Raw genomic sequence first — 24,607 nt, 5'->3', positions numbered from 1 at the left:
TGCAGGTTGCGGAAGTGCAGATGTACGAGGCGCAGTTACGGATATCCCACATGCGGCCCCCGTTCTTGTTGGAACCAGGCTCTCTCTCGTGGCTACCTAAGCCTGCGTAAGCGTTGTGATTGCGAAGGGGGGTCCAGGGTGCAGCCAAGCAGATACCTCAGATACGGTGGATACGAACGAGCCGACCCATTCCTGAGGATCCGTATCCCCGTTTATTGGGACCGGTTCCGTTGGCGCTTTTTCGTCGTCGTACCTGTCTGTGATTATTCTCGATGCTTCGACCTGCCGGAGATGGAAAGTTGATCAGTTTTTCGTGTTGGTTTGTGATGCAGAATGCCAATGTGCGAGATTTAGATTGCGTCTTCTCGGGTGTTACAGCTGGATTTGGCATGGGGGTCGGCTGCGGCGGCTGACTGCACACTGGGTGGGTTCTTTCGGACTGAATTGGTGATGGGTCTCCGATGAGATTGGTCTAGGCCGCGATGTGTCCCTTGGCGGGAAGTCAGCTTTGGAAGAGGGTTCTTGTCTTCATGATCCTGGGTGAGGGTTTGTCTCACGAAGTTGATTGACAGATTTACTGGAACATAGTATTGAATCTTTTCCTATTTACTCTGAAGATCGGTTGTACTGGTCTGATGTTGAACCCACAAGCGTTTCCAGTAAGACTGTCGGATTGGAAGTCCAATTCGACCGCGGCATACAGCCGACTGCGCAGGGGCCAATTAGGGGGCCCTATTTATAATTATCGTAGCTAGCCTAACCTACGGTTAGAACCTCCTTTTTATACCTACTATATAAATATTTATATAGTTTAATTAATCTCTTCGTTAACTACGGTTTAAACTAACTACTTTATAATAGGGATATTAATACTAATTAGTAATTAAATTTTATTATTATAAATTAGTAAGGTATTTTGCTATATAAAAGAGATAACTTTTTAATGCTATATAAGATAGGAGATTTGTAGTAATTAACCTTATGAAAATAAATAAAAAGGGGTAATTTTCGAATACCGTACGGAATTAAGTAATCGTAGCCCTTTATTACTTATAAGAGGTCGACGTTTATTATATTAAAATAAAACTACGTTAATTAATAGAACTACTTAAGTAACTAGCCTTTTACCGTCGCTTTAAGTAGCTTTTTTATTAAATAACTTTTTTATAGCCGGCTTATAATTAGAAATTAACTAGTTAAATTAATAAAAAGAAATACTTACGTAATAACTACTTACTTAATTAATTAGTATAACGGACGAGCTTAATAATATAATATAAAAAAGTACTACGTAATTAAAAAAAGGGATCTCTAAATATAAATATTCTTAGTAAGTATAATAAAAACTTATATAAGAGTTATAAAGTTAAGAGATTTATGGTATATAAAAAGGTTTAATATTACGAGGATTTTATAAATACGACTTTAAAACTTATAATTTAAATAATCTTTTTATAACCTCTTTAACTATTCTCTAAGTATTATTTAAGAATATAGTATAAGGGATAGTTTAATAAGGAAGGAGGGGATTTAAAAGTCCTAATAATATCGAGTTAAGAGTATTACGGATCTTAGAAATTAACTTAAAAAAAAGGCGGCTACCCTAAAGGAGTCTTATAACCTTTTATTATAATTATTATTAATTTAAAAAAAAGTTAAAAGGACGAGGATTTAAAAGAAAAAAAAGAATCCTTTAGAATATTATTAAAAGACTTTTTTTTATATTAGCTCTTAGTATAAAATTATTAATTTTAAAAAATTAACTAAGTAATAAAAGGGATCGCTAGTAAATAATAATTACTTAATTATAATTAAATTATAAAAAAGACTATTTAAAAGATATAAAATAGGGTATAAAGAAGTAATAAAAGAAAAGATTTTTAAAATATTTAGCCTTACTAAATACGAGTAAAAAGGGGGTATTTTTAATAAATCCTTAATATTTACGATCTTATAAAAAAGAGGGCTTAACTTCGCTAACCGTATTTAATAGCTTATATAGCTCCTTTACGAGCTACTTAATATTTATTTTTAACTACGTTTATAAAATACCGCCCTAAAAGAAGTAAGTTAAAAAAAGAAGCTATTTAGAAATTACGGAGAGTACGAGGCTTAAAAAGCTAGAAATATATAAAATAATAAAGAATTAGTAACTAATAAAGATCTTAAGACTAATTATTATATCTTTTTATAATAATATAAACGTCTACCGCTATTATTAAAAAAAGGGATTACTAAAACTTACTTTTTTATATTAAATAAAAAAGGGGATCTTAGTAAGTATAATAATTAGCGATTTAAAAAAGTAATAATAATTATTAAACATAGTAAAAACGAAAATAATAGTAAGATAGTAAAAAGAAGCGGGAATTTCTTAGACTTTAATAAATTTATTAAGTAATAAAAGTACGGATTTACTACGGCTAGTGCGCAGACTAAATATATCCTTATTAAAATTAAATATATTAATAATTATTAATACGAATACGAGCTAGAGTACGACTTTTAGCGAGTTAGAGTAAAAGAAAAAATGGAGGAACCCGATCTTAAATAAAATTTTAATTTTTTATAAATAGGTAAATATTAACCTAGATTATTAAGGGACGTAAATATATAAAATCGTAAATTAACCTAATAATAAGTATATTAACGTAGTATTAATCTATTTAATTAAGGTTTACGAAAAAAAAGGGCTATAGGGGTAACCCTTATTTTATAAAATCGTAAATAACCTTAGTTACTAGCTAGATAAATAGTTCGTAAGTATAAGCTTAAAAATTATAAAAGTAATAAATAGATTCCTTTACGTACAAGGGGTATTATTAACGTAGTTATAATTACGAGAACTATATAAAATCCTAATAATAATAATTATAAAGGAGGAATTTATATTATAAAACTAAGTATAAGTCGATAGGGCGTATAATCGCTTTAACGAATTTAAAAAAAGGGTAAACGACGTAAATTTCCCCCCTATAATTACTAATAGTAATCTATTATTATAAAAGAATATATAGAAGTAAAATAGGGTACTAAAAGTATAATAATTGACGATTCTACCTATTTCGATCTATAGCTCGTTACTATTATTAATATAAAATTCGGTACGAATTAGCTAATCTAAAAAGAAATAAACGACTTAAAGTTACTAATAATACGTAGTAATATAAGGATCGTATATAAATACTAAAAATATAATAGTAAATACGAAGTAATTTATAAACCTTAAAAAGATCTTTTTAAAAAAGAAATTATATTTTAAAGGGAAGTATAAGGTTTTATAAAAAACCCTAATAATATTTTATAATTATTATAAAAAGGTTAGGATTAGGGAATATTAGTATTGTTTAGTAATTAATATCGTCCTCGTAAGTAAAGCCTTTAATTATTATTATAAAGTAGTGCGTAATCTTAATTAAAACGACTTTTTTAGTATTATTAACGTAATTTAAAGCCGCTTTAAGACTTATAATAAGAACCTAAAGCTCCTATTTAAGCTATAAGCGATTTTTTATATATTTATAATTAGGATAATAGAGGGTAAATCGTAAATAAAGATCCTTAAAAAGCTTATTAATCGAATTAATAAGCTAGTAAAAATATAACTAAATAAGGGAACTAATAAGCGGAAAGTTAAATATCTTTATACTATAATTTAGTATATATTAAAAATAAAAATAACCTTATATTAAGTACTTAAAAACTATAAAACGCTTTATTCGAGGCTAAGATCTAGCTTTAATATTAAAACGAAAATACTATATTAAACCTATTTTTAAGTATACGACGGCCCTTATTAATAATATTAAGTTAATTAAACGTATAATAAAAAAGAAAAAGAAGCTAAATATAGTAATTACTAATAAAGAGGCCCTAATTCATTAACTAGGCAGAGATTTAACTCGCAAATAGGGTAATAAAAAAAGTAATATTATATTTATAAAAAGGATAAATATTAATTAAGTCATTATTTTAAAAAAGAGCGTACGAAATTATATAAATAATATAAAAGGTTAAGGGTAGTAAATAATAAAACTAGCCCTCATTAGTTTAATTAATTCCTTATTATATATAAAAACAGATCTAGGGGTATAAAACTTAATAATAGTAACTAAAATAGTAGCTTAGAGTATCTACCCCCTATAAGAAATTTAAAAAATAAAGAAGATTTCGCTCCTTATATTAACGAATTAGATTATAACGAAATCGACGACGTTAACTACTCTTTTTTTACTTTAGTAGTTTTTAAAAAATATACGAAGTTAAATAAATAGAGAGTAATAAAAGCTTTTAATAAGTAAGCTTTTATTTATAAATAGTAAGAAAAGGTCCCTTAGATAATAGATATAGAGGTAGTTAAAAGGGCGAATTTAATAAAATAAAAGCCTATTCTCATAATATTAAAAGAAAAAACGTTACTTCTCTTAATATTTAAAAAAAAAGAATATAGTACTAAGTAAATCTAAGAGTAATTAGAGGGGTCCTTTTTATATTACTTAAATCTCTTAAATAATAAGCTTATATAAGTATTTTATATAAATAAAAAGTACGGCCTAGATAATCTTTATAAAATTATTTTAAATATTAAGGTATTATAATAATTAATAAGAAAAAAAGGGTAATTCTAAGCGCTATAAAAGATCTTATTAGTAATACTTAATATATTAACGGCGGGTATTATAAAAATTAGCTTCGGCCTAAGTAAAGAAATCGTTACCCTAAGTATAGTAAAAATAGAGACGTACTTTAGAACAATAACTTTTTATATTTTACTTATTAATACCCTATTTCTCTTATATCTAAAAGATATAAATTAACTAAGTATTATATTTAATAATATAAAAAATAGAATTTTTAATAATAAGTATTTTAAAATAGTTAAATAAGAATAGGGGTATACGTTTATAAAGCTTATTAATAATATAAAGTTAATTAATTACTTAACGAAAAGTAAGCTTAGACGACTATATTAGAAATTCGGGTACCCGTCGGTTACGAGGCTATATAACCTTTTAAAGTAATTAAGTAATAATAATATTAAAATAGGGGCGCTAGAGTAGTTAATAAAAGTATATTATTAATACTAAATAAATATATAAAGCCTACGCAAATTTAAATTTAAATTACGTAATAAGCTTAATTTTAATTAGGAAATCGTTATTAATATCTTCTATTTAAATAGTCGGCTAGTTTTATATATAATTAACGTAGCTATATCTTTTTAAATAGGGTAATTCCTTTAGGATTTATAAATAAAAATAATATAAATAGCCTTACGAAAGGGATAGATCGATATATATTAGGGACCGCTAGATAATATTAAAACCGATACTAATACTAGTTTTAAATTAGTAAAATTTAAAAAAAATATAATAGCTTATAATATATAGCTAAAAGTCGTACTTATTAAAGCGTATTATAGTATTAAAAAAGTAAAAAGGGTATATTAATAGCTAAAAAGGGTATTTAAAATTATTAAAGAGGAAAATCCCGATTTTACTAATAACAAATGCCTCTAAATAGTACTTAAATATTATAATAATACTATAAAACTTAACGGGCTTATATTAATACTATTAATATTTAGAGCATATTTAAAAACAACCTTAGCCTCGCTATTATTACTAAATATAAGCTAACGAGCCTAAGTAATTAAAAAATAATATAAATACTACGCGAGGTAAGCATAAAAGAATAAGTTAATAAGGTAATTACTACGTATAATAGGCCTAATATAAGGAGTAATTTAAATATATTACTAAATTCGGATATATAAGTATAGTGCGAAATTACTTATTAATAAGCTAGGTTATATAAATTAATTTCTATTAACGAGTAATTTTATATAGTTATAAAGGATCGTAATTAGCCCCTCGAAATATTAATTATAGTAATTAGACTATATTATATAGATCCTAGCGAGGTAATTTCTAATTTATTAAAAGAAAAAGAGCTAAAGGAAACTATATAACCCGTAGTAAAGGTATAAGAAATTATTTTTAATAAAATCGTCGTAATAGTATTAATAAATAATAAAGAAAAGGAAAGTACTAAAAGAGTATTAATATTATTAACGAGTCGTTATAAAAGGATACGACGGTAAGCCTTAATATAATAATTTATTACTAATAATAAGGTAATTAATACTTTTTATATAATAAAAAAGAAAACCGATTTCGAGCTAGTAATTAAACTACGTAAAAAAGGTATAATTATAATTATTAAAAAGCCGTTTAAAAGATTAAATCTTATTAAAATAAATACTTTTTATAATCGAGGGGTTTATTAATTTATCCTCTACGATTTAAAAAAATATATAAACCTTTATATATTTAAATTATAAATAGTTCGTAAGATTAAAAAGAAAAGAATACCTTAACTATACGAGAAGTCTAGGTATATAATCTAGGGGTATAATAACGTTAAAAAAGCGACGCTACTTATATAATTACTTACTATATAGCGCTATAGCTCACGGTTAATAATAATATTAATAATATTATTATAAAAAAAGAGATACGAGATTTAGAGCCGTAATATTACTTAGGCCTATACCTAATTAGCTATAGGGTTTATAAAAAAAGTCCTAGCCTATTTACTAAAAGAAATAGCTAGTAAGTACTTAAAAAGTACGATTATTAAAGTACTTAAGTTACTATATAGGCTTATAAAATTAGGTACTTATTAATAAGCTATATACTATGATTTTTATATTAATTAATTATTAATAGTTATATTTACGTATAACCTATACTTACTAATTTTAGAGTACGAAAGTAACTAATTGAGGATTATTAAAATATAAACTAACGATATATTAGGCCTATTTAATATTAACTTTATAAAAAAAGAGAATAAGGAGCTTTAAAAAGCGGGCTTCGTAACAAAGCTAAAAGAGGTCATTATAATAAATACCTTTTTAATATTTAATAGCGGGATTTTTATTATAAAAAAAAAAGACTATTATTTTTTAATAAAAAGAGTAAAGTAAGAAGATTAACCTCGTTAATTTAAATATAATTAACGTTAAAAAGCAGTATAAAGCTAAGCTTATATAAGGAGTATATATTATAAGTATTTATTAGCTTAAGGTAATATTTAATTACGCTAGGGTAGTATAAGCTATAGATCTAACTAAACGAGACGTCAAAGTACTTAATAAGTAACTTAAATAATAATAAACGAATCTTAATTAAGGCCTCGTTTACTACCTAATTAACTTTATAATTAATAAGCTCTATATCTTTATTAATAAGTTATTTACGAATAATAACGACCTTATTTTATAATTAAGATATATTATTATCTTAATTAACGAGAGTATAACTAAGAGCGAATTTACTATATATAATAATATAATTTACTATTCGTTAATTAAAAATAAGTAAGTAATAAGAAGTATATTAGTATTAGAGGTTTATAATATAATTAATAGCGTTAACCTCTCTTATATAATTTTAATAATACTAAGGAAGATTACTAATTAACTTAGCCTTTTACTAATCTTAATAGTTATTTATACGGATTCTTACTTATTATATAAATACTTTATTAAATTAAGGATAATAAAAGAAAAGAGGCTTATAATTAATATTATAACCCTTAAGTAATCGTATAAAAAGCGCAAAATACTTAAGATTTATTAAATTAATAATAATAATAACCTCGCTAATATTTTTATAAAAGTAACTTTTAATAAGGGGTTAGAGTAATTCGTAAGTAGTAAAAAAGTTAATATATAAATAAAAAGATAGGTTATATAAAAAAAAATGGAGAAGAGGAGTAAAAAGAGATAACTTAATAAACGGACCTAAGGTTAAATTATATTTCTAATTATAATAAGTAAATTAATAAAAAAAAGAGAAAGTTAGTATTAAATTAGAAGTTTAATTCGATTATAGTATATAGCTAACTACGTAGGGGCTAATTAGGGGGCCTTATTTATAATTATCATAGCTAGCTTAATCTATAATTAGAACCTGTTTTTTATACTTATTATATAAATATTTATATAGTTTAATTAATCTCTTCGTTAACTACGGTTCGAACTAACTACCCTATAATAGGGATATTAATAGAGATAGTATCTTATGTCGTCTACCCGTTCTATCAGAGTTTACTTGAGGCATAGGACCAAACTATTCGACGCTGTGCATACCTTCAGTGTGAATCTCGTGTAACATTGGGCGGGATTTGTCATCTTCTTTGATTTCTATAGTCTTGAAGTGAAATTATGGTGTTGGTAAGATGTGTCAATACAAATTCTATTAAGAATTGCCTCCCGCCCAGCTCAGACGTGGAGTCTCTAATAAACCAAGTTCTGTAATAGCATCTCATAAATGGCCTTAATTATGAGCTATTGACACCACATGTCAGACTAGGTTGACTGGACTCAGAGTTCACGTCACCTCGGCTTGAGTTTAAATCAAGTAATCAGCGATATTGAGCACTCTCTACTCTTAGTCAAGTACCTGGCGAACTTCAACCAGTCATCTTAGACCGACGTCTATCTAGACACACTACTCTAGTGACGATGCCATGCATGTGCAGATCCACATCTATCTGGTAGACCCGGCAGACATCGAAACTTGTTTCTTATGGAAGATCATGTCAATGTAATTTATCTTGACTCAACCAAAGGCATGCCAAAATCCCTTGCGGCCACTGCCATCCTTTGGAGTGCTTTCTTCCTGCAGCAATGCATTGATTCTAGCCATAACACCATCCAAGACAGCTTCAACCATCCCTTCGGGAGCCATCCCTCCCTCGGTACAAGCATTGATGACAGTGTCGCCGCCCGCAACCCCCGCCACATTGAACACAATACCATGGTAACCCACGGCACCTTGTACCGGGCCGGCCGAGAACTGCACATCCTCAATCTTCACCACCGGCTCTTCAACATTCGAAGACGGAGGCGCGGTCTTGAGACATCCGACATTGGAGACTGAAAAACTGTTCTGCATGAAGAGTCCCATCGACGGCAACTTCTCGGTGAACTCCTCGAGGCTTGGCCCAAGAGCATTGCCGCTGATCCAGGCCTTGTAAAGATGAGACTCGTCCCCGCCGCTCCGCGACTCCACCATTCGTCTCCCATAGTCTCGGACTAGGTCCCAAGCGGCTTTGGAATCGACGGTCGCGGTAAGTCCTTTTTGCTTGTCGCCTACGGAGGATGATGCTGAGAAGGCCTGGCGGTACTTCCTCAGTTTCTCCGGCTCAGGGAGACTCGCAGCCAGGTTGAGCAGTTTACCCTCGTCCGACGAAGCCGTGTCGAAGCAGCCCGTGACGCGCATATCCACGGCGTACCGGGTAAATCCGACTTCAGCGTGAGGATAGAAGTCTGCTGCGAGGGTGCCGGCGACGACAACAGCCAGAAACGGCGTGAAAGTTGTGTCATGCGCGCGGCACGCTTTGATGATGGCGTCCATCTTGTCAGAGGGAATACGACGGGTCGTGACCTTTGTGACGGTACGGTCCGCGGGCTCAACGACAGCCATCGGGTCCTTGAGTAGCTCCTTCGGCTTAGGAAAGTTGATGAAGAAGAGCTTTTTAGCGTAGAAGAACCGGTAGAAGAGGAAGACGAGGAGGTTGTAGATAACGCCCAGGACCGCTGGTTTCTTGTGGATAGTGTTCTCGAGGGCCATGCTCAGTCGTACCCTGTCGGGATCGAGCTTGATGATGCGCGTTGGAGTGAAGCCCGCGTCGGAGACGGCTGATGCATTAAGAGTATCCAGTAGCTCGCGGTGGAATATCATACCGAACGCGCCGTCACAAACGAGGTGGTGGTAGACGAAGACAACGTCTCGGCGTCCGATAACGATGATTTTCCACCAGGGCACTCCTGCCTCGACTGTACCATCAGCCCAGTGCCATTTCCCATGGAGCTTTTCGAGGAACTCGGCGTCGACTTGGGTTGTCTCGTCGTCGATGAACTCGATGCAGCGTTCGAGATTAATCTCGTTGAGTGTCGCGATAGACAGGAGATGCTTGCCCTCCTCGGCGGCGGGCCCTACTACTCCGACGAGACCGAGCTCTGGGAACTTGGTGACGACAGCGTGGAGAGCTGAGAAGACTGCATCGTCGGATAGGATTATACGCTGCTTGCCCGGTTGGGCTGAGGCGTAGCGAGCTGCGACTAGAACATTGGATTGGATTCCGAGGCGATGGTAAACGTAGAACATGCGGTCGAGATTTGCTGGCAAACATTAGCGTCGAGCAACTTCTAGTAGCGCCAACTGAACATACTCGTTTTACGAACAATCGTGTAATGGCTCGAATCTGCAGCCCCATCGCTCGCTCCCTTGATCGCGATGACACTGGTTGTAGTCGCCATTTCTGGAAGTCCTCAACACGGGCAAAAGCAGTCTGTCATTGACACAAGAAACTAGAAGGCTTCTAGCTTCTAGCCTGGCAGGTAGCTGCATTTTGAACCACAGATCCAGTACTTTTTAGCCACCGTGCTGGAATCTGTTACAAAGATGAGTTGCATTAGTTGAAACGCCATTGAGGTGCAGCTGCGATGTTTGGCGATGCCAGAGCTTAACGTGATGCTCCAAGCGCAAAGCCTGTGAGGCGAAGGTGCAGAGGTAAGCCAAGAGCGTGTAAGTCAAAATCCGAGGTTTAGTCTTTGGCAGTTTGCCTGTATGAGATCTGGTCCGTGTGAGCTACTCATCTCCAACCTCCCCGTCGGGGACAGATATGACATGGCGTCAACGACTCAGCGGGAGGGGACGGAAGCAATATTGACAAGTCCCTCCACTGCCAGCGATGATCATTTCTTCAACCAGGCTGTCAAGATATAGCTCAAGTCACATTTGAGCTCCCGTCAACGTGTCAAAGATCGCTGCGCTCGGGCATGGAGGATGGCTCGGCCGACACTAGGATCAACTGGCACGCGGCTGAAGTCTAAGGGCAGATCTCTCCGGATGTCACAACGGTAATCCGAACCAACCTCGACGATCGCATGAGACTGGGAGGCGACGAGGATACCGAGTGCGTGTCATTACCAGATTATGATATTCATCGTCTATGGGTATCCGCTTCTTTTCGTACAAAACGCACACATGAGCACATCACTCAATTATCTTCTTCCTCCACACCCACCGGCCCGCTTTGACAGCATCGCCAAATCCTTACAAGGCCTGGATCCAATCGCGAAGAGTCTTCTGGATCTCGTAGCTGTTCTTCTCCATGAAGAACATGTGGCCGTTGCCGTGGAAGCCGGCCTCGCCGAGCTCAAGGTGCTCCGTCTTGCTGCAGCCGGCCTGAAGAAGGAACTCGACGCTGCAGTGGTCGTAGGGAGCGTGGTAGGATGCCTCAGAGGTAACGAGGAGAATGGGCTTGTCGGCGAGGTTGACGAGCTGGCGCGGGGCGGGGGTCTCAGCCTGGAGCACGCACTGGACATAGTTCTCGCCCTTGGCAGGGTAGGTCTGCTGAACGAGGTCGGTGGTGGGATCCGTGACCTCGGGGGAGTAGGTGACGGGGATGTCAGTGAGACCGTAGGCGCGGGCGGACTTGTTGCTGAAGACAGCCTCCTGGAAGGGAGGGCCGGTAGGCTCGAGGAGGATGAGAGCCTTGGTCAGCTCGGGGCGGGCGTCGGCGATGATGATGGGCATAAGACCGCCCTGGCTGTGACCGAGAACGACGGCGGGTCTGCCAATCTTGTCGAGAAGCGCGGCACCGGCGGCCTGGACGGTCGTTTGCTGGTAGGTGGCATTATTGATGAACTGGACGTTGGAGCTGTAGAAGGCATCAAAGACCTCATCACCCATCATGCCGGTACCGGGCCACTGAGTGTGGTTGACAGCCTGGGGCCAGAGCATGTACTCCTTGACGGCGGTGAAGCGCTGCTGGATGATCTCGGCGGAGTACGTCGAGGGCTTGGAGGCGCCGTAGGCGGGCATCCAAGCGGAGCGGCCACGGAGCGTCTGGTCGACGATGTAGACCTCGAAGCCTTGTCTCACAAAGTGAGAGGCCCAACCTCTACCGCCATCGGGCTTGTTGTAGAAGTTCTGGGGGACGGAGGGTCAGCGAATATTCAATATTATGACATCGCGAGCGAGGATCCCGCTGGGAAAGATCTGCAAACTTACGCTACCCGTCTGGGCCTGACCGTGGATCAGGACGATCGGCGTCTCCTGGGAAACTCCAGTCGTGGGGAGCAACTTCTCAACGTACATCTGATCGCGGAAGATGTGACCACCGGAACCATCGTCGACGTACCCGCCTCCGACGTAGAAGTAGGAGCGAATGTACGCCGCCTCGGAGTCGACGCAGCCATCCCTATCCGGCTGAGAGTCCGGGCCTCCTCCGCCACCCGGGAAACCGAATCCAGGGCCGGGAGGGAACGCGGAAGCCTGGCCCAACAGAGCGGCGGCAGCAGCGGTGAACTTGAGGAATTGCATGGTTGTGCTGCGTCGGGCGTGTCACGTAGATGGCCTGGGAAGTGAGACACTCGGACAGGAATGGTACCGTCTTTCTGGAATTAGAGTACGAGTAAAAAAGGAAAATAAAGGGACGGACGCGAGCTGCAGGAACCGGGAAAGGACTGAAAAGAGCGACAGCGGTTGAGCAGGGGATTAAACTTTGGGCCACGCGGTACGGGAGGGTGGCAATTGGGACTTCTTTAATGAATGAAAATCACCTTGCCGCGTGCTCCGCTAGCCTGGCATAAAGGGTCCATCCTCGAGTGATTTTAAGATAGGGCTGATGGAGAAGAACAATCAAGGAATGGAGGTGTGGAAGGGTGATACGACATTAAGCCCGGTCTTGGAGACCTTGGGCGCCTTGGGGGGCCCGGCGAGCGGCATCCACCCGCTTCGGTCTGTGTGTCTGAAGAGCGGCAGTCAGCCGAAAGGTCGAGAACAAGAAGAACGCCACGCGGCTAGGTCCCGATCTCTAGCGAGGACCGTCGAGGTGGGCTGTGGCCCAGCGGTCCCAGCGGACGAGATGATATCACGGCGGAAGTCGGGGGGGCGGGACAGAGGCAAGCCGCAAAAGGAGGCGCACCGCCGCGAACAGCTTGCTCTGCCAGAAATTTTCTCCATCAACAAGAGCAAGTCGGCTCATATTAGAGTGGTGTTCTGTGCGCGAGTCAGCGGGCGGACAGGGACCGGGGGACTACCACGCCCGATGGTCTCATATAGAATGGAGCAAGTGTTGCATCAGTCCGGCATCGTGGATATTAGTCTACCACTAGGCCGCTGACTACGGATCAAGCCCGAGCATTAATCTCCGCCATTGAGCAGAGAAATCCTCAGAAAAGACAGGCAGAGAACGTTTCCGGACGAGGTGACTGACTCTTGCCAATTCTTGAGGCAGGAAATCTGACCCTATGTGGCATGTTTGGGGGCTAAGTTCCGTCAATATTCTGTCAAAGCCATGTGCCGGGCAGCGGAAAGCCAAGAGACCCAAAGACGACATTCCTATTACCGTAAATCGCTTCAACGTAACGTGGGGGGGATTCGGTTGATCAACTCAAACTAGCTGCGGGGCGAAGTCCTGATTACGATGATCTCGCAAACCCGGCATTCTTCCCACTATTGTGATCTTTGGGTCTTGAATAAATCGGGTCTGCACAACAATATCCATTATCCGTAGGTACATCCCATCATCCTGGACGACCTTCAACAGGCTGCCAAGCCCGTCTAACCCGGCCTTGAATCCTGGAGGAGGGGGACCATTGAACTATACGTGTACGGTAATACGACTGTGGCGGCACTTACTAGTGCTGTGATGCTAGTAGCCGGCGGACCAACGGTCAGCCCATTCCCGTTCTCTTCACGGTGAGCTTTTTTGCTCCGATAAACCCCCCAGCCGGGGAGAAACTCGTAAAGTTCAACGCCGCCCGCCGCCGCTAGACTCAGTTCAGTGAAGTTTGTTGAAAGCAGTCGAAGGAGACTAGCAAACGTCCGTATTGAGTTGGGATTCGATCGGCTAAGCAATCGCTCCCGTCGTTGGTAGCCGTTGAGAACATCTGAGCGCAAAAACAAAAAGTTGTCACTGTCAAGCTGTCAAACTCAAACAAAACAAACTTCTATCAATATCGGCTGTCCAGAATGTACCTGAACAATTACAACGCAAGACGTTTGGCGCTCCACCTGTTCCCTCGGCATCTCTAAATCCTGCAGCAAATCTTCAGCGGCACAGCGGCACAGGCGAATCTGGGTCAAGATTCCAGACGTCTCCTCTCAGGCTCTCGCAAATCGGCCCTCCTCGGCTTCTAGAAGTCGACAGACCACACAGACGAAAGAGTACGTGCTGCACAAGCTGCGTCTCTGCTGCGAGGAAGAGCCCCACGGTGGATCATCGCAATCACACATCTTATGGAGATTCCTCGACAGCCGACGTGCATCCGAACCACCACCAGGGAAAGTTGGGGTTCGCAGCATCCAAACTCCGGAGGTCTCAAGCCCTGATCCTTTCATCTAGGACCATCTTTTTTCTCTTTTCTCTGCAAGGCTCTGGCCGCTCTACAAGCATTGGCAAGGTCCCAGACTCCCCAGAGACTGGTCACGCCCGCAAACATTTCTGAGAATGGTATGATGGTCCTTTCACACAGCAGGTCAGTACCTCGGGCAAGCTGGGATCGGGAGACTTTGCGTATCAAGCTAGCAAGGCCCCCTATTCTCCCCTACCTTAGTGCGATGAGTACGTAGACGTGAAACCGAGAAGATAATAATGTTCATGATCTGCCCCCGAATCTGCGCTCCTCTTCTCGAGAGGCTCCTTTTTTTCCGTCGTCTCTCTTTTTCGTCTCTTGTCTTGTCTTGTCTCCGTCCCGTCCCATCGTCTCGTCGACCCCCCGGAGCCTCGGACACTCGCCGGCCATGGACGACCCGACGCTACTCATCCATTGGCTCTTTAGCTGCTTGGCTCTTATTATCATGGTGGCTCGGCTGGTCTGGAAAAAGGTGCACATCTCCAGACAGGAATACAACCTGGGCGACTGGTTCACAGTCGCCGCCATTATCTGCGCTCTGACGCGGCTCGGCCTCATCCACGTCGTCTTGACTTGGGGCACGAACAACGTCTCGGCGGCATATCGAAAGAATCACACGTTTACCGACGAGGAGATCTACAGGCGGGAGATCGGCAGCAAACTGTCCATTGTGAACCGGGTCTTTTACAACTCCTAGTCAGTGCTGCCCCCATTTGCTTCACCGTGCACCCTCAACCACCCTGGACTTCAGCGCTCCTTTGGGCCGTTTGGTCACAATCTGCAGCGGTTTGAGTCAGGAAGGTTATTAGACTTTTACGATCAATCATACTGACATTCTCCCAAGCCTCTGGCTTCAGAAGCTCGTCCTGTTGGATCTCTATCGTCGACTGTTATTGAATCTTCGTTTCGAGAAGATCACCATCTGGTCATTTTCCATCATCTTCTTCTGCACCTACGTCGCCTGCCAGGTGACGACGTTCAGCGAATGCAATCCCTTCCATCTCTACTGGCAGGTTGTTCCTGACCCAGGTACGTGACTAGCCAATTCTCCGAACATGCAAGACATGCCGATGGGATGGAACGAACTCTGATTATTGACTCTCAACCCTTGCAGGCGCATGCTCAAAGGCACAAATGCAACTCGTCGTCGTCGGTGTCCTCAACATCGTCACCGACTTTATGCTACTCGTACTACCACTTCCCCTGGTCTTCTCCTTGAAGACGCCATGGCAACGCAAGATTCAGCTGTACGCCCTCTTCACGCTCGGCGTCTTCATCATCGCCATTACCGTCATTCGACTTCCGATCAACATTACGAACAAGGACAGTCAAATCAACCGAACGACATGGGCTAGCACCGAACTGCTCACCGCCGCGATCGTGGTCAACGCGCCGACACTGTACGGATTGTGGAACAAGAGGAGGCAAGCAAAGTCATCGTCAAAATCTCACGGCGGAACATCGGGACTGCACTATTACGGTCGAGGGACCAATGTCTCTACGCATCGGTCCACCGTCCGGCGCGGAAACGCAGAGGAGGAGGCTTATGCCATGAGCACCCGACGCAAGCTGGGTCCCATGGAAGGAATTATGCAAACAAAAGAGGTGATTGTGTCGGAATTTAGGCAAGACACAGATCGCAAGGCCGGGCCCTACGAGCATCTCCCTGATGATTTGGAGAGTGCATCAAATCACTCGAGTCAGCATGGGATATTGAAGAACTAACGAAGCGTAATTTTCTTTGTTTAAAACCTAAGTAGCTAGAATACCACGAATTGAGACACATAATGACGCTCAAGATTCCAGATTTCGTCTTCGTGTCCCTTTCAGAGGATTAGTTTCTTGCTTCCTTCCAGGTCGCAAAGGCGGGCCATGGTTAGCAAGCATACCATCTTTGAGATTGACAACTTTGGCTGATGTGTCGCTAGGGTGCTGCTGTCGGAGATGTCTTATTAGTATCCTTCTAGAATGGAGGCATGGCCCCGTCATCCCGCATAACACTATGCACAGACTCCCTTATATCCCGAAAACATCAGACGAACCGCTCGCCAGGGTTCAACCCTTCAGTACAACAACGCTCTACTCAACTCCAAACCACCAATCTCAAAAAAGTGGAAGGCACCTGAATATTTTCTTTCAACCTCATTTTGGTCATCGCAAGTTGACCGAAATCAAGGGGTTGGCAGAGAATGCGTCGGGCATTGGGTCCAGTGGGCCGATCGGTATTTTCGGCCGGCTTCTGAGTTAGTGTTGGATTACGAGGCAGAAAAGGGGCCCTATTAGGTAGTTAGGTAGGGGTGGTAGGTAGGCAGTCTGGGCCCGTGCAGACGGACCCTTCCACCTACCTATACTTACTAAGGGACCGCGGGCTCTGCCCACGATCTTCCCCTCCTATACATACGTAATAGACCTATACTAACCTATTAACCTAGTCGCAACCGAAAGGTCTAACTTACTTATATATATACTAATACTAATTAGTAATTAAATTATATATATATTTCTACTATAAGTTAGTAAGGATATAACTATAAAAGAAATAGTCTTAACTTACTTTACTAGCTATTTTAACTTATTAATTTAGTTCTATTTATTTAATTAATAATAAGCGGCCTAGTTTATACTACTTTAGCTCTCTTTTATTACTACTAGCTAACGACTAATTAACTAATTATAGGCCGTTAAGAGTGCGCTCTATTATATATAATCTCTTTTACTAAAATTATTATTATAAAAAGATTAATTATTTTATCACTATTATTAACCTTATTTCTATTATTAATACTATTTTTATTAGCCTTATTACTATTATTAACTTTTTTTTAATTAAGCTATTTATAAAAGAATTTATTTTAAATATATTATAACTAAGCGCTACTTTAAATTAGTAATAAGCGAGAGGAGATTAATTACTAAGAAATTAATCTAATAATTACTAATATACTAGCGCTTAGTAATAATAAGACCTTTAGAATTATAAATACGTTAATAGTAAATCTTTTACTAATAACGAAGTATTTTAAAATACTAAAGAAAAGAAAAGATCTTAATAATAATAATAATAGAGATCTATTTTATATTATTAATAAATCTACTTCTTTTGAACCTAACGGAAGCTCCGAGACTAAATTAATAAAATAAGGTATAAAAAGTACTAAAAGGGATTATTAATTAGTAACTAACGGAATCCTCTATGTGCTACTAGAAGTACGGTTATAAAAAGCCTTTTTTCCCTTTTTACGACTTTTTATTAACTTTAGTAACCTTTTATCTATATACCTCGTTAAAAAAGTAGAATTTTCTAACTAATAATAGTAGCCCGCTTACTATTATTAAAACGATTACTATAACTAACTTATTACTCTTTTTAACCTAACTAACGTTATACTATAATTATAATATAACAATTACTTCTTATAATAATCTTTTATTATATAACTTACTTTATAAATATATTATAATAACTACTAACCTTAGTAATAAATAAAAAGGGTTTAATAATTAGTTAATGTTACTTTTAGCCTACTTATACTCTTAAATTACGGAACTATATCTAATTTTAATTCGCTAATAAGACTATATTAACCTAACTTAATAGGGCTTGTTTAATATTATACTTACCCTTACGAACAATAAAAAGCTTAATACCTTTATTTTCTATATAATAAGATATTACTATTAAAATAGCTTAATAAGCGAGGAGCTATAAAAGGACTTTAAAACCGACTTCTAAAGCTAAAAAGTAGGGGACTTTTTAAAAATAAAAAGTACGATTTTTAAAAAGCTAAGAAACTTCTTTATAAATAATAATATTAATTTAATAATTAGAGATCGTAGTTAAATAGTAAAAAAGATCGCTAGCGCTCTTAATATTTAATACTTCCTTACCTAGACTTTTAAAAAAATCGTAGCTTATTATAGCCGTACTAAATACTTTAATATATTATACTACGATCCTTACTTTTTCTATTTACTACTCTCATAGCTAATAAATATTAATAATTTTATTTAACAAGCTAGAGAGATAGTAAGGGCATCTATATAATTTTAACTTACTTAATTTTAATAATTAAAATTCTAACTTTAGCCTCGTTATTAACTAACTAACTTACTACCTCTTTAAAAAGAAAAAGAAAAAGAACTAAAAAATAAAGTTATTATTACTTAATAATAAAATCTATTCTATTAGATATTATACTTCGATATAAAAACTAAAAACGATATTATACCTAATACTTACTAATTAATTAACCTTACTAAGTTCTATAATAATAAAAATAAGTATAATAATAAGAAATATAATATTTTTAATAAAAAGCTTTAGATTTTTAAAGTACTATATTAATAAGTAGGAATTAGCGAACGATACTATTCCGGTACTTTCCTAAATATACTTAAAAAAGGGCGTTAACTTTCTATTTTAACTAACTTAGTAATATTTCTAACTTACTTAGTTTAACGTAGTATATTAAAGGACCTAGGAATACTTCGAGCTATTTACGAGCTATTAGAACTACTTTACTAAGCTTTATAACCTCTACTAATACTCTATAGTTTATAAAAACTTAGGTAAGTCGAACTAATAAATTTTATAAGCACTAATTAATTATATTATAATCCTTTACGAAGTACTAGCTACTTAGGGATCTATCTTTAATATAAATAACTAACTCTTTTACTACGTAAGTAGTATATTAAAATATAAACTTATTATACTTAACTTAGTACTTATATTTATCAATATTTATTACTAACTTAGTACCTCGATTAATATTATAAAAAGAGAGCATAATTATAATAAGTAGTAATAGTATTTCTAAAATAGTACTTATAATAAAGAGGTCCCCGCTACTTATTAAACCGACTATACTTATAGTAACTCTAATAAAAAGACCTAATTTAATAAGTAAAACTAACGCAGCCGCAGTACTACTAATAAAAAGTATTTTATTTATTATAAAACCGGCTATTAATTAACTAAGTACTTAAAAAAAGAGCGACGTTAAGTATATAGAAAATATAAAAAATAGTAAAAAAAAAATAAGAGATCTATACTAAGCTTATACTTATAGTTCCTTACTTTTTATAAAAGAACCGCCCCTATTAATAATAATATGAATAATAATATTATAATCTAATACTTTAATAACCTCGAATTTAATTATAAAAATAATTACGAAAATAAAGTCTAGATCTTAATAATATATTTTATAACTACCGCTAGTAATAGAACCCTTATAAATATCCTCGTTACTTAGGTAATAAAGCATAGCTTTATTAATACTATTTTTATTAACGAGTTAACTAAGCTTACGGAACTAGCGACCTCTTTTTTATTAAATAAGAAGTACTCGTTAAGGGATTTTTAAAGTATTATACCTAATACTAGCGCTACGGAATTCTTAACTACGGGCTACCCTTAACTCCTCGTATTATAATAATAACGACCTGAAGTTATTTTTAATATTTTTAAAACTAGCGAGGTAAGTATTCGATTTAGTAATAATAAACTTATAAAATTATTAAGATTTATAATCGTTAGTACTTTATTTAGTAATAGAGAAGTCGCTAATTCCGCTCTAAGTCTAGTAATATACCTATTTAGGTATAGCATCCTCGCCGCTCTATACTTATATACCACCGAATTACGCTTATAAATACTTTATTACGCTAGCTTATAAAAATACTACCTCGTACTATTTATAACTTCTTCTACTATACCGCTACTTCTTAGCCTCTCCGTTTACTTTCTATTTAGAATACGGATACTAGTATAATAAACCGACTATCTTTATTACTTAACCTCGTCTCGTTACTCCTTATTTCCCTTCTCGCTATAGATATATCTTAGAGTATAGCTAAACTAGGCATACCCTCTTTACCTTAACTCGTCTAGATTCGCTATATACGTTTAATAATTAAAACTATATACTAAGCGTATATAGAGAATAGTAAGCAAGCATTCGGTAAGTATATAGCAATATCTTAATAACTCGGTATCCTAAATAAGCTAATAACATCCGTATTAACCCGAATACCTATTATATAACGATATAAATAATCGAATATAAAGCCTCCTAATACTGCTTAAGCAGCCGTAATTACTGCCCCTATTCGGCTACTAGCACGCCCTACCTAACCTTTATTAACCCTTTTAAATATATCTCCTATTCGGTATAATATACTAATTATAGGTCTTAGGGATATATTAATAACCGCATATTATATATATCCAGTTCCTTAACGCTTTAGGCTTTCTTTATATATACTTTATACTATACTTCGGCTACTATATTTTTTTAAGTATGCCGCTTAAATTAAAAAGAGTACGGCCTATGTAAAGATATCCCCTTTTTAGATCTTTATACTTACTTCTCTCGCTAAGCGAGAGTTATATAATTATGCTACTAGTCGGCGACTCCGAGTCTTACGAAGGATTATAAGAGGAAGCTTAAATTTTAAATTATATTTTTATATTTAGTACTCTCGGTCAGTAGGCTAGGGAATAATAAGCTAAAGTTAAGAGGGGCCAAAGAAGCGGTAAGTACGACCTCGGATCCCCTTTACGGAATCGCAAAAGATTATTAATACTCTAACGGATAAGCTAACTTTACTAAAATAAATAACCCTATATACCGGCTAGGATATATAAATATATTATAAAAAGAAGACGTCTTTAAATTCCGCTCTAAGCATACTTTTTATTTTACTATCTATACTTATAATCTACTAAATTCTCTCTAGTTATATTAATTAACTTAGATAATATCTGCTTTTATTAACTACCGATACTAGTAGTTAATTACCGAGTATCTAAAAATAAAAAAAACCGAAATATTAATAAACGTCTCTTTGTTATAAGGGAAGTCCCGATATAATCTGCGACTATATCTAGCACGTTTTATAGAGTAACAAGCCCTACTATCGACCCTATTAATTTTACTTCCGAAGTCCGTATAGGACTAGTCGGTAATATCCTTAAAAATAAAAATAGTACTTTTAGTAATATTTTTAGTAACGTCGGACTTAATAAACTTTCTTCTATCCCGGTTAATAAGCTTATAATATTAAATACGATAGTTAAGAGCATAGTAACTAGGATATTAATAGCCTACTCTCTAATTAGAATACTAAATATTATAGCTTTTTAACCCCTTATGCTTACTAAAGCTTTAGATAACTTATTATTAGAGTTAGGCTTTATTAGTAAAATTAAACCTTATATAACTAGCTCTAGGTAAATTAATAATTACGCCGCATTTATATTAGAAATAACTTTAAAAACGTAGAGCGAGAACGCTACCTCCCTTTCTAAATAGGAGTAATAAATCGATTTATTAAGTAGTTTATCAAAGAGCGCCCTTCTAGCCTAGCTAAAATCTTATTAGTTACTTAGGACTAGTAATAAGTAAACCCTATAGAGCTCCGGTAATATTATAGTTATTTTTAGAATATCTAGCTTTATAATACAGTTTATTAAAAATAGCTCGATATTTTGGGCATTATTACTATCTATTTTAATACTATCTAAGTAGAGAAGATATAGCGTTATGCTTATTAATATTAATCGACCCGTCCCTAGCTAAACTACCCTTAAAACTATAAGAGTCTCCGTTATTAACTAATATTTAAGTAGCTTAATAGCCGAGGCTAAGCCTAAGTCCGTTACTAAACCCTCTTTAATTAGTTAAGTATTATTAACTATGCTTTAAAGGATCGACGATTTTAAAAACGTAGTTTTAATCTCCTTAATAGCTCCTCTATTTCTAACCCCTTCGATCTTATCTTTTCTATCTCTAGTTTGCTTAACTCCTACTCTTTACTAGTCCTATAGGGTTAAGGCTCTTATTAATAACTATACGGAGATTAAGTCCGACGTAAAAAATAATGTTAATAAACGCCTAGATATATCTCTAAATAAAGATAGACTATTTAGTAAGCAGAACTATTACTTAGAATCGTCCGGCTAGCTCGGTTATAAACGACGTAATACCTATTTATATAAGAATTCTTTTTAGGATATAAGAGTATCTAAACGGTTTTATAAATTATAAAGAATGTCGAATTATATACTCAAATTAAAAAAATAGTTATAGTAAATTACAAAGTATATAAAAGAGATTAGTAGCGTAAGCCCTCTATAATTAGAGAACGTATTATATAAGAATATTTTTATAACCTTTAACGAATTTTCCGTACTTAACGTACCGTTAGCTAACCTTATTTTTAAGCGCGTTATTAAGGCTAAAAAAGTAACTATTTTAATATAATTTAAAGATACGAGTATTTACTATTAATACTAAAACCTACTATAAGTTCTCTAGCTTTTAAGTCCTTTACTACTTAAAGCGGGCCTTTTACGGTTACCGAGGAGGCATAAACCGCGCTTCTTAAAAACCGAAGATCGACTTTTATGCTACTTAAAAAAAGAAGAAAACCTTTCGTAAAAGGGTATTTACCGCGAGTTTTCTCGCCGATTCTAAGGTCGAAGTATATAAACATTATAAGTTTATTATAGTACGAAGCTAAATTATTAAATTAAATCTAGGTTTTGCCTCTTTATTATTCTTCTAGTTATTCTAAAACTCTTACAATATCCGCCCGCTATAATTCGTAAACGTTATTATAAGTAGTAGATAGCGTGCGCTATATTTAAAATAACTTATAATTAAGCTAAGAGTCTTTAAAAATAGTCGTCTATATTTACTAGCTAGTATTAAGACTAAATAAGTATGTTATTAAATAAGCTTACGAAAGCTTTAAAATACGAAAGAATTAATAAGGATATTAAGACGCACCGCCTGCCGTAACTAGAATACTTATATTTATTTTCGATAGTAATTATCTAACTACTTACTAGATCTTATACTTACGAAAAAATAATTCATAGCTTATCTTACCGCTTACTTAAATAATATTCGCTCTATTACCTAGTACTTCTCTTTGGGCTTACTTACTACTTACTAACTAGAGTAGTAAATACTAGGGATCTTTTATACCGCTTACTAACTTTATAGCGTCGCTATAAGCTTTACTTTACTATAGTACCTAACGGCTTTATTATTATACTAAGAGGCTCGACTACTAATACTAAACCTTATTTTATTTATATATATATACTACTTAGTCCACTATCGTTTTCTAAGGTTAATAAAAAGCTAGAGTAAATAATTTCTAAGTTATTATTATAGATAGGTAGAAGAAAGTACTTTTTGGGGTTCGAAGATATTAGACTACCCTAGGATATTCGTTACGGTACTTATTTTGCCCTAAGCGATCTAACTTATGCTTAACTAGAAATATAAATAAGGCTAGTAAGGGTATCCTTATATAAGGGGATTATATACTTACTATATAAATATAGGGTTTCTTTTTATAGCTATTTATTTGTTATACTTATTAATATATATAGAATAACCCCTACCTATCTAACTACTACTTAATAAAAGCTATAATAAGGTTAATTAGTCTTTACGAGGTTCGAGTAAGGCACGCTACGTATTTAAAAACTAGTTTATCTAATTAGCCGCCTTTATATTAATAACTACCCCCGAATAGCGGGGTTTAGATAGCTACTAACGCGCTCTAGTTATTAATTTATAATACCTAGAGTCCTTAATATAAAGCCTTAACTAGCTATTTCTAAAGTTTTTATATTACTCTCTAGCCTTATCTATCCTTAGTAGCTACTAAGTCTATTTAATAGCTCTTTACTTATTTATATATAAATACGTTTAGGCCCTTTTAATATCTAGTTCCTTATATAATAGTTCTAACTACTTTAGTCTCCTCTAATACTTAGCTTTATATAGTTATTACTTAATTATATATTACCTTAGGGTATTAGTCTATTTAAATTAGACTATTTTACTAATTACTTTACGTTTATTTAGTATAATCTAAAAGATGTATCTTTTTAAAAGCGCTTTAATTCTCTAGCGCTAGAGCCTTTAAGAATTACTATATAGTAATATAATTTATTTTATCGTTTATCGTCCTCTTTAATAGAAGTAGTAGGCGTTAGTAATAAGTAAGGTAGGCTATCGGTAATAAGGGCGATCCTTAGGGCATACTAGTATTAATTCTAAATATTTCGGATCGGGATCTATTTAAGTTAATCTCGGTATTTAAAAGAACTAATAATTTAACGTACTACTATTTTATTAA

The 24,607-nt window shown here is 35.8% G+C and overlaps 4 protein-coding genes across 4 annotated transcripts; 2 read left to right on the top strand and 2 right to left on the bottom strand.

Moving 5' to 3' along the window:
- Positions 1-8,630: 8,630 nt before the first annotated feature.
- CLUP02_16984 (uncharacterized protein) lies at positions 8,631-10,181 on the bottom strand (the record flags this gene model as incomplete). The annotated part of the gene is made up of 1 exon (XM_049295901.1): positions 8,631-10,181. The coding sequence occupies one exon, from the start codon at positions 10,179-10,181 to the stop codon at positions 8,631-8,633; it is 1,551 nt and encodes a 516-aa protein (XP_049153048.1).
- Positions 10,182-11,132: 951 nt separating this feature from the next.
- On the bottom strand, positions 11,133-12,404 carry CLUP02_16983 (uncharacterized protein; the record flags this gene model as incomplete). The annotated part of the gene is made up of 2 exons (XM_049295900.1): positions 11,133-12,011; positions 12,093-12,404. 2 exons carry the CDS (start codon positions 12,402-12,404, stop codon positions 11,133-11,135), a joined length of 1,191 nt encoding a protein of 396 aa, XP_049153047.1.
- Positions 12,405-14,828: 2,424 nt separating this feature from the next.
- On the top strand, positions 14,829-16,165 carry CLUP02_16982 (uncharacterized protein; the record flags this gene model as incomplete). The annotated part of the gene is made up of 3 exons (XM_049295899.1): positions 14,829-15,136; positions 15,285-15,469; positions 15,555-16,165. The coding sequence occupies 3 exons, from the start codon at positions 14,829-14,831 to the stop codon at positions 16,163-16,165; spliced, it is 1,104 nt and encodes a 367-aa protein (XP_049153046.1).
- Positions 16,166-16,442: 277 nt separating this feature from the next.
- On the top strand, positions 16,443-16,688 carry CLUP02_16981 (uncharacterized protein; the record flags this gene model as incomplete). Its single annotated transcript, XM_049295898.1, has 1 exon — positions 16,443-16,688. One exon carries the CDS (start codon positions 16,443-16,445, stop codon positions 16,686-16,688), a length of 246 nt encoding a protein of 81 aa, XP_049153045.1.
- Between the last annotated feature and the right edge of the window lie 7,919 nt (positions 16,689-24,607).

This window comes from Colletotrichum lupini, chromosome 9 (assembly GCF_023278565.1).
Source record: "Colletotrichum lupini chromosome 9, complete sequence".
Classification (NCBI taxonomy): Eukaryota; Fungi; Ascomycota; class Sordariomycetes; order Glomerellales; family Glomerellaceae; genus Colletotrichum; species Colletotrichum lupini.
The sequence above is the reverse complement of the archived record's forward strand: the minus strand, read 5'-3'. Positions and strand labels throughout refer to the sequence as shown.